Source organism: Vulpes vulpes, chromosome 10, assembly GCF_048418805.1.
Source record: "Vulpes vulpes isolate BD-2025 chromosome 10, VulVul3, whole genome shotgun sequence".
Lineage (NCBI taxonomy): Eukaryota > Metazoa > Chordata > Mammalia > Carnivora > Canidae > Vulpes > Vulpes vulpes.
Genome location: NC_132789.1, coordinates 60,760,578 through 60,779,440, shown reverse-complemented (window position 1 = coordinate 60,779,440; position 18,863 = coordinate 60,760,578). Strand labels below are relative to the sequence as shown.

At 49.0% G+C, this 18,863-nt stretch overlaps 2 protein-coding genes and 1 long non-coding RNA gene across 3 annotated transcripts in view; 1 reads left to right on the top strand and 2 right to left on the bottom strand.

Moving 5' to 3' along the window:
* Positions 1 to 208: 208 nt before the first annotated feature.
* On the bottom strand, positions 209 to 2,251 carry MYF5 (myogenic factor 5). The gene is made up of 3 exons (XM_025992332.2): positions 1,679 to 2,251; positions 999 to 1,074; positions 209 to 592 (listed from the first exon to the last, which is right to left on the bottom strand). The coding sequence occupies exons 1-3, from the start codon at positions 2,177 to 2,179 to the stop codon at positions 402 to 404; spliced, it is 768 nt and encodes a 255-aa protein (XP_025848117.1). The 5' UTR covers positions 2,180 to 2,251; the 3' UTR covers positions 209 to 401.
* Positions 2,252 to 9,823: 7,572 nt separating this feature from the next.
* Positions 9,824 to 11,699, bottom strand: MYF6 (myogenic factor 6). The gene is made up of 3 exons (XM_072724452.1): positions 11,094 to 11,699; positions 10,585 to 10,675; positions 9,824 to 10,460 (listed from the first exon to the last, which is right to left on the bottom strand). Exons 1-3 carry the CDS (start codon positions 11,610 to 11,612, stop codon positions 10,339 to 10,341), a joined length of 732 nt encoding a protein of 243 aa, XP_072580553.1. The 5' UTR covers positions 11,613 to 11,699; the 3' UTR covers positions 9,824 to 10,338.
* A 406-nt stretch (positions 11,700 to 12,105) lies between these two features.
* Positions 12,106 to 18,863, top strand: part of LOC140594218 (uncharacterized) — a 73,869-nt gene continuing 67,111 nt past the window's right edge. Inside the window, exon 1 of the long non-coding RNA XR_011994886.1 lies at positions 12,106 to 12,243. This is a non-coding gene — a long non-coding RNA (uncharacterized lncRNA). The remainder of the gene's footprint in view (positions 12,244 to 18,863) is intronic.

The following is an 18,863-nucleotide window of genomic DNA, read 5'->3' as shown; positions in this document are numbered from 1 at the left end:
TCCTAATGTTTTAAAGAAAAAAAAAATAAAGATCTAACATCAGACATAATATTTTGATTAGCAATATTTATAAAAAATATATAAGTTAAGCATTGCAACAAGCTATCTTCAATGAATTGCCCCCTATCGGAAAGAATATTATTGGAGCTATATATCTAAAGCGAAGAAGGAGCTAAAGGAGGAGGTGGAGGAGGAGGAGGAGAAAAGGAATAAAGTATTAATTGCAAAGGTGACTTTTTAGTTAAATACACTTTCGTATAAAGTGGCAAGATGGTATTTACACATTTACAATGCAAAGGAAATCTTTATATACAACTTGTCTTGCTCTTGAACTTTCGGGGCTTCCTTCCTCCTGCGTAATAGGCCCTCCTCATGGAACTGATCTAGACTAGACTTTCAGTTCATAGCACATGATAGATGAGCCTGGAACCAGAGGCCCCCGGAGTTGCAGGCTGGGAATCCGTGCCGGCAACTGGGGAGAGGGAGGCCGGGTCCTGGAGAGGCAATCCAGGTTGCTCGGAGTTGGTGATTCGATCCACTATGCTGGATAAACAATCCAAGCTGGATAAGGAGCTTTTATCTGTGGCATATACTAAGAACACAAGGAGAAAACCATTAAAAAAAAAAAAAAATCCCAGATAGAGAGACTGGCTTTCTGGCCCCGTAAACAGTATAGGTCAGCAACTTTGACCCCCAGAGGTCAGGTGGTCACAGAAAGCCGGACGTGGACATTTGCAACAAATATCCAGCCACTCATGGGCGTGAACGTAGGGGGCGGAGAAGCCTCCTAGTAAAATTGCCAGCAAAAGCACACACGTGTGCGTCTATGAGGGGGGTTTTGACCAAAAGATGTGCGTGATTGTGCCAAAACCTCCCCATAGGAAGCATCCTTTGTATTCCCTTCTCCAGTACAGCCTGGGAAACCAGACTGCTTTGACAGGCCCGACTGCGAAGTCGACCTGATTCTTAAACTCCTCTGAGGTCCCATCAATTCTTACCATTTGGCCCATCAGGACAGTAGATGCTGTCAAAACTGCTGCTCTTTCTGGACCAGACAGGGCTGTTACATTCGGGCTGCGACACAAGACACAAAACAAGTGTGTTTGCAGGGCTTGGCAAAAGATGCTCCGACCTGTGCTTGACCACTAGGTCCGTGGGGGGTGGGGGCCCCTCAATCCCCTTCGTGGCCTCCCCAGGTCCTAAGGGATGCGAGGTCAGACTCTGCGGCCTCAGAGGAGAGGGCCCCGCAAGGGGAAGCGGGCGGGGGTGGAATTCAGCAGCAATGTGCGTGGGGTTAACCATGCAAAATGGATTGGGGCAGAAGGAAGCCACAGTAATTCAGGGAGAGAATACTTTCCCAGGGCAAAAACCCATTAAAACCTGGCAGGGACGGAGCAAAGGCCCTCTGAGAAGAATGCAGCCCCATCTCTCTCCAGCAGGGCCTCAGCAGGGCAGGGACCCGGCTGGGGGCACAAACGTGTCACCGGTCACTGGCCACCTCGCTCGCATGCCCACCCTCCCTCCGACCTTCCGAGAACCTGGGCTGAGGGCAAGAAGACATCCTGCTGACAGCTGTTGCCTGGCACCCTTCCAGTGGGGCAAGCCCCCCTGCCCTCGGGCACCCCCCTCTCCACCGGTAACTACTGACTGGGGCTAAGGGGGGTGCAGGGGCTCCTACCAGGCCGTCGGAGCAGCTGGACGTGGGGCTGGTGGGCTCGGAGCAGCTGGGCGCCGCCAGGCCCAAGTAGGTCTGCACCTGCTCGCGCAGCAGCTCCTGCAGGCTCTCGATGTAGCGGATGGCGTTCCGGAGGATCTCCACCTTGGGCAGCCGCTGGTTGGGGTTGGTCGTGGTGCACCTCTTGAGCGTCTCGAAGGCCTGGTTGACCTTCTTCAGGCGTCTCCTCTCGCGCATGGTGGCCGCCTTCCGCCGGTCGGTGGTCGTGGACTTCCTCTTGCACGCCTTGCAGGCCCACAGGAGGCAGTGGCCCGCCTGGTGGTGGCCCGTGGGGGCTCGCACGTGCTCGTCCTCGTCGGGGCCCGGCAGCGCCGCTCTGCGCGCCCCGAAGGCGGCCCCCCTGGCCTCCAGCTCGTCTCCGAAGTCGCCCTCGGGGGACGGGATGCAGGCGCCGTCGTAGAAGTACTCGGAGGGCGAGAAGGGGCAGCCGTCCATCACGTCCATGCTGAAGCCAGGGGTGCGTGCGCCCAGGAGTGGCGGCGAGAGGGAGGGGAGACGGGAGAGGGGGGAGAGGCGGGAGAGGCGGGAGAGGGGGGAGAGATAGGAGAGATGAGGAGAGATGGGAGAGATGGGGAGAAGGGGGAGAGATGGGAGAGATGAGAGATGGGAGAGATGGGGAGAAGGGGGAGAGATGGGAGAGATGGGAGAGATGAGAGATGGGAGAGATGGGGAGAAGGGGGAGAGATGGGGAGAGATGGGGAGATATGGGAGAGATGGGAGAGATGGGAGAGACGGGAGATATGGGAGAGATGAAAGAGATGGGGAGAGATGGAGAGAAAAGGGAGAGATTGGAGAGATGGGGAGAGATGGAGAGAGATGGGAGAGATGAAAGAGATGGAGAGAGATGGAGAGAAAAGGGAGAGATGGAGAGAAAAGGGAGAGATGGGAGAGATTGGGAAAGACGGAAGAGATGGGGAGAGATGGGGAGAGATGGGGAGAGATGGGGAGAGATGGGAGAGATGGGGAGAAAGGGGAGAGACAGGAGAGACGGGAGAGACGGAGAGACGCCGCCTGCGCGGGCGGCTGGGTCGGGGCTCCGCAGCTCCGCGGGGCGAGCGCCTGGGGCCCGGGCCGGGCGAGCGGGGCTTGGGGCTCCTTATATACTCCGGGGAGGGAGGGAGGGAGGCCGCCCCCGCGGCCCCGCACTATTAGCATATCCCGCCGCGGCCCCGGAGCCGATTTGCTGTTTACGGCCCCTCGGACTAATGGTTTTCCAGCGGCGCGGCCTCGGCGGGGCGCCCCCACCCCCGCCCTTGCGTGCACTCCCTGGAGCCCCTGGACCCCGGGGTCACTTAAAGACGCGTGCAGACAAAGGGACGAGGTCCGTCCGACTCTTCGGAGCCGCTCGGACCTAAAAGCTACGCCCCGACGCGCCTCCCTGCCTTCCCGATCCTGGACGTGAGCACGCACCTTATTTTTAGGTGCTTTCTGTGCTCTACACGAACTTTAGTTAGCTCAGGGATTTGGGGTTTTTTGTTTGTTTGTTTTTTGTTCCCCCCCCCCCCCCCCCCCAATCAGTGGATCGAATAACGGTTGCTAAAAGCTTGGAGGCGACGCTCCGAATCGTGGAGTGAAGCTAGGTTCTTAAACACCGGTGGTGTTGCGATGAGAAAGTCACCTTAGGGCCCGGGGCTCCCGGATGGGGCGGGGGGGGGGGGTCCTTCCGAGCCCCCCCCCACCCAGCGCCCTTCTGCACCAGCTCCCGGGCGCCTCCTCCTGGGGTCGGGCCTCTGCGGGGACCGAGCTTCAGGGGCGACGCCTCCCTCCCTCCAGGGCCCGGCTGCCTTTCTCCCCTTTCCGCTCCGCCCTGCCAGTGCCACAGACTAAACAGCCAGGCCGGGCTGCGGGGTCGCTAATTTTCTGCTTTCAGGGGAGCTAACACCGTTACAGATGCATCCCAGCTGCCGGCCCCGCCGTCCTGCGCTCGTGTAACATTTCCAACTCAGGCCTTGAGTGACTTCACACCACGTTGGCGACCAAAGCCTCTCCCAGAAAAGCAGTCGCAGCGGGGTCTTTGGAGCCTTGGTGGGTAGAAGCAGGGAGGGGAGGGCTCCCCTTGATGTAGGACTGAACCTATGAATAGGCTTCTGCCGGTGCTCTTCCACCCTTCACCCCACTTCCAGACCCCCTGGGTGCAGGTGGGAGGCAGGGAGTGCTGTCTGTGTACAGGAAAAGCCAGGACTTGAGGTCTAGGCACCAGGGCTTGTGACCCCATTAAAATAGGAGGGAGTGTTCTCCTCTCCATCTGGAGTCACCCAGTCCCCTAAGCGATTGTGGCTCCAGAGTTGGGGGAAAGGGGACGCTCTTTTCTATTATTTATGCCTAAAGTTATTTTCTGCAAGCAACCCTGGCAAGTAGAGTGTCCATCACTAAGGTGTCACTAAGGTTAGCTACAACATGGGTGTGTGTGTGTGTGTGTGTGTGTGTGTGTGTGCTCTGCCCCCCTTTCCCACACTCATTCATCCCTAAGACACAGACACCACCAGAGCCTTGAGAATCACGCTCCCTTTCACACCAGTGGGCTGCCTCACTGGGGCGTGGGGGGCATCTGCCTGCACCTTACTTAGGACCATAACCCAGGGGATGCCTTTGACATGAACAGTGTACCCAGGGCTCCGCTAGATACCAGAGTCAAGTTCCTAAAGGACCCAGGGGAATGGAGGACTCCAACCCCACAGTGGGGGGGGGGCAAGCCCTCCACGTGGGGAGATGGTCTCCCCCAGGGCACTTGGAGCCCCAACACTCAGCACCCCCACTTTCCCTGGCTCCGCAGGGCAGATGTTAGCCCAGATGCATGCTGCAGGCAACAGTCAGCCCCAAGTGGAAGGTGTGCTGCACTGGCCCGTCTTCTGATTTCTTGACACCAGGCCCCCAGCGCGCTAGGGACCCCCCCAACCCCCCACCTGCGGTGCAGGATGTTCCATGCACACACTTATTAAGACCTTTTCCTATTTGCCAAGCAGTGTGGTCACCGCCTGGCAGGTGTTCATTCATTTCCTCCTCTCCAGGACCCTGGTTTTGCAAGATGGGCTCCGGGAGGGAGCTCCAAGGGCAGGGAATTCTACTCCCCCCCTCGCCCCCGGGCACCCTGGGGTCACCCTGGGAGCCCGAGGAGCGGAGACCCGCAGGGGGGTGCAGCCACCGCGGCTCCCAAGGGCCCGGGGCTGTGCCCGGTAAGATGACCTCGGGGCGGCTGGGCCAGAGGGCCGCGGGGACACCAGCGCCCCGACCTGGGACTGGCTGGGGGCGTGACCAGGGCGGGGCCCTTGGGGCTCCGGCGCTGAGGACGGGAGCTCGAAATAGCAGAGGAAGGAACGGCCCTGACTTAGGCCGCTGTCCAGGGCGAGGGAGGGAGGGAGGGAGAGAGAGAAAGAACAACAGTAACGAAAAATACAAAAAATACAAAAAAATACAAAAAAACCCCTAAACAAACAAACAAACAAAAAACACAAGTCTACAAAGAGGGAAGGAAGGGAAGGAAGCCAGCGCCTGGTCCCCCAGGTCGGGAGAGTTTCTGCAGCTCTTCCGAGGGGGATACTGTGTAAGAGAAAATGAGAAAAACTGGGTGAGCGATGCAGAGAAAAAAATGGTTTTGAGTGGGGAAAATAATGATGAAAAAAAGTTGAAAATCACTAAAGAGAGTGAGAGTGCTACTGACTATTTGGGTGCTCTTACTCAAAATCAGAACAGACTGACTTTTGGTCTCGTAGAAAAGAATAAAAATACAACCTGTTTCCCACTCTTTCTTCAGGGAAGTGGATTTTCTACGTGCAGGGGAGGCTCCCGTGTATTTAGGGGGCAACTGCGCCCGAGGAACCGGCATTCCAACAGTGACTATAGGGAAAGCCTCTCAGTAGGCGAGGAAGGAGGACAAGCCATGCTTCGATGCATCGTGTTATAAGTGAATGCCACCCAAGGTTCAAATCTATCGATAGTTTTAAAATTTTTTTTCACTTGACATTCTGAAGGAAAATAAATGCATGTTTTGATTTTTCTTACAATTTAGACTCAGCAGGTTTTAACTGCATAGACCCGTAAGTAATCACCAACCTTCTTTTTTTTCTTTTTCTTTTCTGAGAACCTATTTTAGTTTAAGTGTTATGGCGACAATCCTAGTGTTGATGGACAGACCCCACCAGCGGAATGATGCTCCCAGCTTCCTTTCCTAGGAAACTTTGCCTACCCTAGGAATTCGGCATTATTGCAAATTTTTCTATGCTTCTCTCAGCGGGAGAAACCAAATACACATAGCAAGAGAAGTCCATTTCAATTCACGTCTGCCTCTATCTGCGACCCTTTATGAACTCCTGGACGAAGGGAGTGGTTCTAGAGATTTTTGCTTATCATATATGACTTCACAATGTGCTAAACAATTTCAAACTGTTGTTAGTTCTGGGAACCAGGCACACCTAAGTAAACACATTAGTACCTGCCAAAGCTGCTGGAAGAATTTGTGGAGAAGACAGCTGAGGAAGACATTGGCCTCGGCTTGAATTCGAAGACTCCCAGGAGAGATCAAAGGCCTATGAAGGGACTTAGAGCAGCCTTGAGAGTAGAGAAAGGAGCCAGTCCTTGCAGCATTATCTTTGTTTCAGCACATGGCATAGCCATTCTGAACTGAGAAGCCAAGCTGACTCTGAACTAGGCTTGCAAAACATTGCTTTTTCAGAATGAAACCTCTGGGGCTGAGGGGTCATCTTTTGTTAGCACTGCTTTTGAGTTTAAGGGAGTGAGTGGAAGGGTCTTTTGGGGAAATGTCTTGTTGGCTTGGCTCTTTGAGGAAGCACCGTGTTATTGCTAATTTACTAATGCATTAGGTTAGGAAATGAGATATTCAGAGTTTAAACTCAAATATTCTTAAAATATTTTTTTTCCAGGTAGTGTGTTCTGGGAAGAGAGTTTGGAGATGAATAAATGATATAAAATCTTACTTATTAAGAGAAAAGCACAAATGGCTATATTCTAACTTGGAGTCAAAAATGTCTTAGTAAGGATAGAGTGCACTTTAGTAACCCAAAACTTCTCTGGCAATCTCAACAGTAGTTGAGAACGTTGAACACTGAATTTCAGCGCCATGCTCCCCTCCCCCATACATATGAAGGAGTCTAATATATATTAATATAGTCTAATATGTATATAATATGTATATAATGCCATTAAACATAAGTGAATTTCCATTATGTTCGGGTTTGGAACTTGATGCTTCAGGTGTGATGATTAAAGTTAGTTTGAAAAAGCTGACATTTGACATAAATTATTTGTATAATGCTATAAAAAAAAAAGAAAAGAACTCATTTTAAAAATATTTGACAACTCTATGCCTACCTCTGGAAAACAGGCTCAGTTTAAATGCCAAATTGCTTATCTTCACTAAGTTATTATATCTTGATTTTCTGCTTCCATGGCCTTGTTTGTTTTGGCTGTGGCTTTAGTAAAGATTACCATCATTAATATCAAATAAAAACATTTTAATTGCAAACACACCAAGGATTTCATTGGAAAGCCTCATATGTCAACTATAGCAGTGGAGGTCACATGAAGTCTTTGGGAAATATTTGCTCTATTTAACGAAGAGACCTCTATAGGCAAACTTATTCCAAACAATTTCTCAAGTTACCTAGCTAGGAGAGATAGAGAAGATTTGGTTTGTGAAGACTGAATAGAATCCATCAGCAAATAAAGTCCATGAATTGATTAAAAAAAAAAAAAAACATTCTGCTGCTAAACAGTTTATAACACAGATCTTACTATAAATACACGTGCAGTCATGAAGTAAATGAATTCACCTGGTTAATTCCGATATTTGATTTCAGTTGTGGCATGAATCTGCGGCACATATATATATACCTATATTTTAGGCACATCTTTATTTTATATATATTACATATATATAATATGTAATGTGTATACATACAATGCATATATAGACATACACATTTTAGGGAAATTCTCTATTGATTCTCTAGAAAAAAATCGTAGATCCATGATTAATGAATGTACACACCATTCAAACATATTCATATTCATACATGTTCTGATTGGATAATTTGAAATGCTCTACTGCTTATCTTTAATTAATTTACGCCCTAATTTGGAGTTCACTAGCTAGTCACTTTTGAGAAAGAACCTCTGGAAAACAATTGCTAAAGAGAGCCCAATTTTTCTAGGCCATAAGTGGTCTTTCTTATTTGCTAAGGCTTCTCTTCCAGGGTGCAGGGCGATTGAGAAAACAAGCTTGAAGCCACTGATACTCACTGGCTCAAAGCCCTGGCTCTGCACTTACTAATGCAAGAAACTCTTCAGTTCCAAAGAAACCTTTTCTCAAAAGAAGTACAAGTTTCTTTCACAGAAGTCATTGTAGGATTATGAGTTCATATGTAAAATGCTAAGAGTCACTCATATTGCTACTGAATTCCCTGTCATGAATATTTTCCCCCAAACAGTGCCATCAAGGCAGCAAACAGTATTTGAAGAACTGTGGCTTTTGGTGGAAGAGAAGCCTTTTGATGGTCAGTGTAAGGAAAAAAGGGAGAGCTGACATTTAGTATGGACTTAGTGCTGTGCTTTGGCTATAAACCCTTTCTGTGTGTATCTCGCTGAAAACTTCACACCCCTGAGTTAGGCACCATTGCTGTTGTCACCAGGATTTCACAAATGAGGAAACTGGAAGCAGAGAGGAGCTGGGACAGCCCAAGGCTCCACAGTAGCAACCTGGCTTCCAGCTCCGCAAGGCAGTGCCCCCAGCAACTCAGCAGTTACAGCCCGGAGCACTCCCGCCTGCTTTTCCCAAACCGCTGGGAGAGCTTATGTGTCGGGGTCAGCTGCCTCTAGGGACCTTTCTGTGCTTTGGTAAGTGTTCTAGGAGAAAAGAGAATCATCCAGGTGCTCAGAAGACAAAGTGACCCTTACCCCCAGAGAGAGGCCTTCAAGAGACAGAAAAGGGGCAGGCTACTGCTCCATGCCTGCAGGAGGCGCTGTCCGTGGTGGTATCTGGGACTTCTGCAGTGTGCAACCCCAACGTCAGGACAGGGCTGTCAAGAAGCAAAGTTGGGCTGGGGAATATTGAATTTGATTAGATTCTCACACTTGCAGACCTAGCACTGGCTGCGGGGCAACAGAGGGAAGGAAGCAGTTGAGAGTGGCAAGGGGTGCTGGATGAAGGTGCCCCCGACAGAAGGTGAGCGGCAAGTACTCCAAGGAAGGGCTTGGCCTCTCTTCTGCTTCACTCCCCACTGCGATTCTTGGTGGTCGCTTCTTCCTGAAGTTACAGGATAAACAAAACCTGGCACACGTTGTAAAATCATGGTGGTGAGGAGCTCCCGGGGCTTTGAGCCCCTCTGGGGGCCTTGCTGTTTGGTCCAGCTAAGAGGTTTCATGTGTGTTGTGGTTGCCTTTTGCCCTCAGCCATTAACCCTTCCCTGCCTTGAAGCACCCGGTCCAGGGAGCAGCCCACCCCACCTCAAGAGACAGACTGTTCCCTTCTTTAATCTTCCTATTTGCAAAACAAACCCCAGCCGCCCCGATGGAGGCTGGTGCAGTCTTCTAACCGCCAGTCTAGTTCAAGAAAACTAGTGAGCCCCCCCCCCCCCCCCCCACCTGGCTGGGAGGCCAGGGCGCCTCCTGCAGACTCTGACCAAGGCTTCTCAGTGGAAGGCCAGGCCTGGAAAGTCAAGGAGGGAAAGGCATTTGGGGCTATGTTAGCTCATGACCCTTTCAGGCAGTGCCACTTGTGTGGCACTCTCTTACCGGATTGCAAACTTTGGCTAAGGAAGGCTCACTCAGGCCTCCAGGGATAGGGCCGTGCAAACAGAAAAGGGATGCTGATAAAAGGCGAAAGGCGACAGTCCTGGCTCTGCCTCACTTGTAACCACAGGGGTGAGATCCCTCCGAGACAGAAATGCAGACAGAGGAAAGCCACCCATTTTCTTCCCTTTAAACCAGCCTTTAGGAACACACCCCAATAAACGGGCTTGGGTGGCATCTGAGTTACAAGGCCCTCCGGCTTCCCTGGATTTCTGTGCCTGCCCAGCTGCCTCCGCCCCCCCCCCCCCCCCATGTGTCGTTGAGTTGAATCAAATCAGGACCAACTTTGTTCATAAAGAAACTTCGCTTTTTTAATATGACAGTGTCAGGATCCTCGCACATGTCATATGCACCCCTTCACTCCACATTTAAAATAGATTTCTTAGGTTTACATAAAAAAGAAAGAGTCCTAAGATCATTTACAAAAATACATTCAGTACCACTAACGTTCCCACGTCGCTTGAGACAGGAATGAACTTCTTTTTCTTTTTTCTTTTTTTTTTTTTTTTTTTTGAGCGTGGCCCAGAAGGGGCACCGTCACCAAAGTAACACGTTACACAACTAAGCACACGAAGCCCAAGCAGCCTGCTAGACCTAAGCCACTCGCTTCCAAAGCCCGAGGCTTCGCCCTCGGAGCGCAGGACAGTTTCTGAGAAGTCCCGGCCCGCCTCCCCCCCACCCCCCCGCCAGGTGTCCCTGCCCCGCGCTCGCTCCTGGGTGCGGGTTTCTGCAGCAGGTGTGGGGTGACCCACTGGGGGGGGGGGGGGGGCGCGTGGACGCGGCCCAGCCTGCGCTGCGGGCTACTTCTCCACCACCTCCTCGGCGCACGGCAGCTTGCGCTCCTCCGAGGAGATGCTGTCCACGATGGAAGACAGGCACCGGAGGCTGCTGGAGGCCGGCGGGTCCCCGCTCGGGGTTCCTCCTGAGCGCGGAAAGACACACACGCACCTGCCCTGCAGGCCGGCGCCCCGCCCCCGCCCCCCCGGGGACCCCCCTCACCCCCCCTCACCCCCCCACCCCGCGGCCGGCGCACTCGCGTTCCCTACCTTCCTTGGCAGTGATCACGAGCCCCCTGGAATGATCCGAAACACTTGGCCACTGGGCGCTGCAGGTGCGCAGGAAGTCCGCCCCCTCCAGCTGCGAGAGAACCCGGGGGCGCAGGGTTAGGGCGGAAGGCTCGGCTCCGGGAGCCAGCGGGCGCACCTCGGGGGGCGGCTCCCCGACTTCCTCGGGCCGGGAACCAATGTCCGGCCTGCTGCGGGCACCCCGAGGTCACAGGGGGGCTCTTTGGAGAGGAGAGGGGGAGGGGAGGGAGACGGAGCGGCCGGGGGCGGGGGGGGAGGCCCCGAGGGGCACCCCGAGGTCACGGGTCACCGGGGGGGGGGTCATTGGAGAGGAGAAGGGGAGGGGAAGGGAGACGGAGCGCTGGGGGGAGGCCCCGAGGGGCACCCCCAGGTCAGGGGGGTGCCCATCGGAGAGGAGAGGGGGAGGGAGAGGGAGCGGCTGGGCTGGGCTGCAGGCCCCGAGGGCGCCCCTCCCGGCCTCCCGGGCTCACGCTCTCCGCCTTGGGTCTGTAGCTGAAGGGGTCCACCCCCAGCTCCTGCATCTTCTCCTGCTGATCGAGCTGGTGGAGCAGGTCCTGCAGCCGCTCGATGTAGCTGATGGCGCTGCGCAGGATCTCCACCTTGGGCAGCCGCTGGTTGGGGTTGGCCACCGTGCGCCGCTTGAGCGCCTCGAAGGCCTCGTTGATCTTCTTGAGTCGCCTCCTCTCGCGCAGGGTGGCGGCTTTGCGCCGGTCGGTGGGCGCAGATTTCCTCTTGCAGGTCTTGCAGGCCCAGATCAGACACTGGCCGGGGCAGTGGGGGGGCTGCAGGCCGGGGGGCGCCAGGACGTGTTCCTCCCCGCTGCTGTCGCTCCCAGCTTCCGGGGGCATTTGGTCCTGGCAGGGGGACAAGGTACCATCACTCCCTGGGTACAAAGGCGAGCCCTCTGCCACTTCTAATGGCTGCAGGGTAACATTTTCCCCGTCCAAGTAGAAGAAATAGGAGCCAGTTTCAAAAAGGTCCATCATCATGTTCTCCTCCTTGGCCTCTGACTCGGTCTGAACTGGGTGATGGGCTCAAAAACCCAGAGGAACCACCCAGATGGCATTTAATTAGTGCGGTGACATAAGTGGCCCCAGCTTTATATATAGTAGCTCCTGAAACTCAATCCAACTTTTAGCTGTCATGGAGCATCAGTCTCCCAATGTGATCACAGCCAGGGCTCACTGTCCAGAATATCTAGTTTGAAAGAAAACTGAGAAGTGTCACCTCCGGGACCACAGGCGATCCGTAGGCCCAACAGGTTACAACAAGGGACTCGGGGAGAAGCCTCCAATGTAAAGAAAGCACCGAGGGCTTCCTTTGAAGACAGCTGAGATGCTAACCTGTTTACAGGACAACTTCAAAAACAACTGGGGATTAACGCTGCTGCATTCCCCTCCCCCAGGCTCATCTGAATTCTAAGTATAGACCCATGATGAAAGATTTCAGAGGCAATAGCCATTGCTCCAAAATAGCCCGGTTAATATTTGCAGAGTGGTTCAGCTCTTCCCTCTGTCCTGTCTGTCTGTCTGTCAAAAAGATGCTATGGCTCTGATTAAAACCATTACAGTCCTTCAAAGGTCATACATGGCTTTCAGGCTTCAGCCTCAGTAGCAGCAGGTAAATCTCTTTCCTCTCTTTTGCGAAGGCTGTGACATGATTTGGGCGCCGGAGGGGTGGCTGGAGGGTGCTCAGGTTCCTTCCTTGGCTGTCTTTTTTTTTGGGGGGGGGGAGTGGGTGGCACCCAGGATCTGAACTCTGCACCCCTCCATGGCGTTGCAGCACCAGTGAGGCCGGGGGTGGGGCGGAGGATGGGGTCGCAATCCGTGGCATCACTTCTCTTTGCAAACCAGTTTTAGAGGAGAGGAGACTCACACCCTGGCTCCTTGATATTTCAGGATTCTCTGTGGGCCCCTCCCCCAGGTTCTCTGGCCCCTGCCCTGCACACTGTGCTCGCTCGCTCGCTTGCTCCTGGGCTTGATCGTTCGCATTCTTGGTATCCACAGACTCCAAATGAGTTGTTGCGCAGGGTTCAGATGAGAGAGGTGGCCAGCAAGGCACAAGCCAGGAAACGGAAATTTTGATTGCAGCCTGCCAGGGTCCAATACTCAGGAGCATGGTGATTGGGACAGGTGTCTCAATTGCCTTCAAGTCCTGGCTGACTTAATTTCTCTTTATATGCACATGGACAACTACCAAGAGAAGAGCAGTTGCCCTGTAGAATTTTATCGGGGGTTGGCGCCCACGGTCTCCTGCAGGTAAGGCACGTAGCCTTAGATCAGTTGCTGGATGAGCATCAGTGAGCGTTTAAAGCATAATAAGCCTGTGTCCATGGCTAAGGCCTTTCTTATGAAGGAAATAAAGCACAGCTATGGCAGAGGGGTTCTTGTTTCTCTTTTTTATTGCATTCTTTTCTTTTCCTGTTTCTTTTCTTTCCTCTTCCCTCCCAGAACTCTGGAAGGACACCCTTCACCTCCAAATGGCCTTTGGGATGACAGTCAACCTTGGTTTTGGCCTCTATAGTCAGTAGAGGGAAACATAAGGTCTTCCTCTTCTGTCCTCAAGTAGGGATAATTATAGGCTGTGTTCACTATGACTTCATTTTTTTTAAAATGGAGGGATTAATGGTTAATGTAGGAACTAGCTACATTTTTAGGTTGTCATTTATTCCAGAAGATCGTTCTTCACAACCTTTTCCTATCAAGCCACAGGCTTCAGGTGTTATGTTCCGACACTTTTGGCTGTTTCTATGTTTTTGTTATTGTGCAGTAGAGTAATTTCCTAACAAGTTTGAGAACCATTTTTATGTTTTTGAAGAATCATAGGAAGTCATTACCTCTTTGGTGACATTTTCTCCTATTTCTAGCAGGGCTGGTTGCTAATATTAGCAGTTAAGACAGCAGATTGGAGGCTCTAACAACTCAGGGGATACTCTAACATCCATTATGGAAAATTATCCCATGTTCTTAACCACACTGAATGATGCACCTTATAATGTGAAGATAATTTGCAAAGTCATTTTTAACCAGTAAAAGTATATAACATTTTTGCAGAGATAAGTAAGGTAACAGTATCTGAAATTCATTTATTCAACATTTTGGGGATACCTACCAAATGCCAGATAGTGTCCTGGGGGATGAGGCTAAAACAGTAAAAAAAAAAAAAAAGAAATGACCCATTTTCTCATGGAATTTGAATCTAGAAGGGTGAATGAAAATGACTAAGAGATAAAAAAAAAAAATGTGAGAAATAGTCCTCAATTTGGGGTGTGGAAGGCTTAGGTCACAGTCATTTTAGCTTGTGAAGACTTAGTTCTACTATCTCAATTTCTCGTTTTTTTTATACATAAAATTGATACGGTCACAAAAGACGTCAAAGGTAGTGATGAAGTTTTGCAAATTGTGCAGTCCCTTCAAAAATGTTGCGTATTCTATAAAATTACTTTCGCTGCTGGAATTAGGCATAGGCAACAAATGAGAAAAGAAAAACACCACTTCTAAGGAATTTCATTGCTTGGATAATAGAAGTAACGGTAAGGTGGTACCATTCTGAGACTCTGTTGATTTTAAGAGTTAGATGTGGGAGAGTCTGCAAGAGAATGTGAAAATGAGCACTTTCCTTTTTATTTTTCCCTCATCCAAGTGTTGTCCCTGGAGAAGCAGCGAATTAAAAATGTAGAAAGAGAAGATTCTAGAAAGTAGAAAAAGCTTTGAGGTACTGATCAATAGTATCCTCCCAGACAGGGGCGGCATTTCTTTGTGTGATTTCAAACTTGACTACAGAATTGTTGCTCCTTATTAAATTAACCCCCACTACCCCCGGCCTTCCCAACATTCTCTAGAACTCAGGCCAATATAATTTAGTGTTGTTGTTGTTCTCTTTGGTCAAAAGGGGCTTTTCCTTCTTTTGTTGTTGTTTTGAGGGCTGGGGGTGGAGGTGGGAGGAGAGAAAAAGGAAATGCCAGCTTGGGAAATAACCACCCATTACTAGATTAGGTAATGGGAAAATACACAGTGATTCCAAACAACTAACTGGTGAACTCTTGGAACTCGAACTGTTTACAGAATATGAGATGCCTGTAATTGCAATTGCATTATTTCTCAGCAGAACTTGGGAGACACAGACCTTGGCAAGTAGTCAGAACAGGTTTGTGTAAACTGAAATCCTCCAAACTTTAAAATAGCACAGATGCAGTTATAGAAATTATGGAAAAATTAATAACAATGCGAGAATAATAATATCAAAGAGCGATTATTTCACTTCAGGGGCCTAGAGTTCCTTTGTAACAAAAGCTGAAACTAGGTTAGTGATAAAGTTGAGAGTTTTCAGACAGCTTACCACCTTGTTATTCTTACTTCATGCTTAATTATTTGTAAATACATTTTCTTCCCATCATCTCCACAAAAGCTCCATTATGTCCAGTTCTTCTCTGTGAAAAGGAGTGGGAGGGAAGGGATTATGGCCACTCTGTCAATGGTGGATTGCGGCATGAGCCTTGCAAGGTGACGTAACCAGCGGAACAACAACTTTGGAGTGAGACAGAAGTTCTGGCCATTCTTTTTAAATCTTTTAAGATTTTATGTATTTATTTATTTATTTTTGGAGAGAGAGAGCATGAGTGGAGGGGGAAGGGTAGAGGGAGAGGGAGCAACAGGCTCCCCTCTCTGCTGAGCAGGGGGACAGGCTCAGGGCTTAATCCCAGGACTCTCAGGACCATGACCCGAGCCCAAGGCCCACACTTAATTGAATGAACCACCGGACGCCCTTCTAGCCATTCTTAATGATCTTAATGATCTATTCTGAGCCTCAGTTTTCATAAGACATCAATTGGCATATATAACACGTCCATCACAGGTGTGTCATTGGCCAAAGGTGAAATGATAAACTGTTGAGTCCATGATGAGGAGAGCACTCAGCAGATGCTATTTCACCCCTTCCCCTACGGCTCACAAGGGCTGGTTGACGTCGCCAGAGAGAATTAGGTGAAGTGCCTAGATTTGGTGCAACAGGCATTTAAGATGAATTTTGGGATTGATTTATGTTAATGGTATACTGGAAGTGAAACTACTGAACCTCGTGACTCCAAGAGCTGTGCTGCATGTATCTATGCCCTCAACCAATCTCTGGTTTCCTGGGGGACAGCCGCTGACTAAATAAATAAATATAAATAAATAAATAAATAAATAAATCACACAAATGACTCACAGAAGGAGAAACTTTGGAGGAGAGAGTATGGCTGGAAGCTAGGGAACGATGACGAGTCTATCACCAATTTGGAAGGATGATTTGGGGATAGAAGTCCCTGGGGTGTGACCTTGGTATTTCCAGGGAGCATGCTGAAGATTTTTAGCAAACCTGTAGGTTCAAGGGGTGATGACAGGAGCAGGAAGCTCAAGGAAGAAAAGGCCACCAATGATGATGGTTTGACAGAAACCGGTGAAGTGGTTTTTGTGGGTCGTATCAAGGCACGTGGCTCTACTGTCCACAGAGTTGGGTTCCAAGAAGGCCTTTGGGTTATGGCCAAGGAAGCAGGCCTGAGGGCCCAGCAGAGGCAGCGGTGAAAACAGGGAGGGGGAGACAAAATAGGACAGAAGAAAGGAGGGGGGCGGGAAAGGAGAGACGCAGGAGGAACAAAAGGGCATCCAGCCTGCCTGGGGAAGAAGAGTCAGCTAGAGAGGCCCCCAGAGAGAGGCCCACAGACTAGAGGCTGACAGCAAGGGAAGATCCAGAAGAGGCTGATGCATGCTTTCCACTGGCCACAGCTCAGTGGGTCACATGAACCCCAAGACCTGTAATTTACCTAATCTGCAGACAGCTTGTGCCCAGAGAGACCCCAACACTGGGGTAAAAATAGTCTTGCACTTCCACTGATAGAACATTCGAGTCACTGCAGGGAACACTGGGGAGGGGGGGTCAGGGATCATTTCAAAGGCAGGTCCCTCGCAGGATTGCGGCCCTGGGAGGTGGAAATGGGCCGGGAGTGTGCAAGTGGGCACCCCAAGGGCCTGAAGGAGCCTACTGCTCCTTTCTTAGGTTTTAGGCCCATAATTTCCAGGGCAAGAGGCAATGTGCGCCCCTCTGCCTGCAAAACACTCATTCCTTGGCCTTTGCAACAGTGAGGGATTCTCCGTAATTTGATGCTCTCCATTATTTTCCAATCAGATTTATGAATGTGGGAACCATTAGCCTCTTTCCAGGTTAAATAATGCTTCCTGGTGGGTCACCGACTGGGTCGCCCACTGGTGTAGGTTTGCTTAGGATGGGAACCCAGGGCCCCTGACTTTCAGCACTAAAACTGGGAGAAACCCATGCAAATCAGAACGAGTTGGTCACTATCCATCCCAGAAAAATGCAATCGATGCCTACAAATATCTATTCCTAAGTCAGACAATGGAGTGCAGGAAATATAAAGTAGACTTCTTTCTTTAAAAAAAAAGAAAAATAGGGCCAGCCCGGGTGGCTCAGTGGTTTAGCTCCACCTTCAGCCCAGGGTGTGATCCTGGAGTCCAGGGATCAAGTCCTGCATCGGGCTCCTCATGGGGAGTCTGCTTCTCCCTCTGCCTGTGTCTCTGCCTCTCTCTCTGTGTGTGTCTCTTATGAATAAGTAAATAAAATCTTAAAATAAAAAAAAAAACATAGTGATTCCAAATATAGAATTTGTCTTTAGTCCTAGGCCTCGCTCTGCCACTTGCTAATATTTGACCTTGGGCAAAGTCTAGAACTCTCTAAGTCTCAATTAATTAGTCTATAAAATGGAAATAATATCACTTTATTTAAGGTTGCCTTAAAGATTAATACAATGTTAACTTAATATACAGTGTCTGTCTAGCACATAGTAAAACTCAATACAAATTGTTTTGAAGATTAAAACAATGTCAATGAAACACTTAATATATAGTGTCTAGCGCCTAGTAAAACTCAATACAAACTCACTACAAATTAACTTTTGGTTGAAGAAAAGAAAAAACATCACCCAACTCCGTATCACCTTAATAAATCACACTCTGCTTTTTTTTGTTTTCTACATGTCCCAAAATTTCATAATATGTGACATTACATGATGTAAATGTTGTACTACATTATTTTAAAAATATAACTATAATGCAATATTATGTCTATGTTACCTTTTGTACTTAAAATATTCCATTACCATTTTCATGACACTACGTACAACTATTGTTTAAAATGTCTAAGGTACACGGAGTAATTTTTCAGTGTTGTTTATATCTTTTCAAGACTAAATGAATTGTGCTGTTTAGATGATCCAAATTCTAGTAGGGTCTGGCGTTACTAGCTTTGCTAAGCTAAACAGATGTCTCTAGTGTAGAATGGTTAGCCAAGTATTTTGTTACTGTCCTCCAACTGGCTGGTTATGACATATTGTCCAAAATAGTTGGTGCTTTTAATGCCAATGTCAGAGCCTCCTGTGACAAATAGTCACCACTGTACAAACACATTTATTCCATAAAGTTTTTCTACCGGTTTAGAAAAAAAAAAGTTGTTTAATCAGCCACACACACATTTCATACTTTTTGAGAAGTTCAGATGTTTTTGCCTTCTGAAAACACATGTTCGTTTTTAGGATAGTGATTATAAACACACAAAAGTTAGAATATGTTTAAATTTTATATTATCCGGAGCTTTTTAAGAAATTGTAAGTCCAGTGTGTCACTAGCCACATAAAAAAGTAGGTTAAGTTTTATCTTCTTTGATTTCGTGACCTAGGCTAGATGTGATTGGAAAAGACTTTGCTGTGTAATTTCACAGGAGAAGTATACCTGTTTTAGTAAACCATGTAAATTAATTTTTCATTTTCTTGTATGTAAGTATAAACTACCATGAGATTGAAGCTATTTGTACAATATAATGTTCAAGAAGTGGTACTTTGAGAGTGTAGATGCTACTTTAAAAGCAGAGTGTAGTTTTACATTTTATTTTGTAAAGTCATAGCCATCATTCTGGAAAAAAAAAAAAAAGAGTGGCAGGCTCTGTGTTGAAGCGCTTTAAATGAATGATCTCATTACAGCTTCACAATGTTTTACCAAGTATGTTATATAATTATCTTCATTTTAAAGAGGGAGAAAGCAAAGAGAAATTAATCTATTTGCTCAAGATCACATGCTTATAAACCAATCCTGGTTCTTATTCCCCATGATTTATATAATCAAAAAGAAGTTCTTATTCTGAGCCTCCTTACAGTGACCAATAGAAGTATAGTCTTCAGAGAAAAAAAAATCGGG

Coding starts and splice junctions, on each gene's coding strand:
- MYF5 (XM_025992332.2), bottom strand. CDS start 2,179: ATGGACGTGATGGACGGCTGCCCCTTCTCGCCCTCCGAGTACTTCTAC. Junction 1,075..1,678: donor CCAGCTGCTCCGACGGCCTG/GTAGGAGCCCCT, acceptor CTTGTGTCGCAG/CCCGAATGTAACAGCCCTGT. Junction 593..998: donor CTGTCCTGATGGGCCAAATG/GTAAGAATTGAT, acceptor TTGTGTTCTTAG/TATATGCCACAGATAAAAGC.
- MYF6 (XM_072724452.1), bottom strand. CDS start 11,612: ATGATGATGGACCTTTTTGAAACTGGCTCCTATTTCTTCTACTTGGAC. Junction 10,676..11,093: donor ACAGACCCAAGGCGGAGAGC/GTGAGCCCGGGA, acceptor GTTCTCTCGCAG/CTGGAGGGGGCGGACTTCCT. Junction 10,461..10,584: donor CGTGATCACTGCCAAGGAAG/GTAGGGAACGCG, acceptor TTCCGCGCTCAG/GAGGAACCCCGAGCGGGGAC.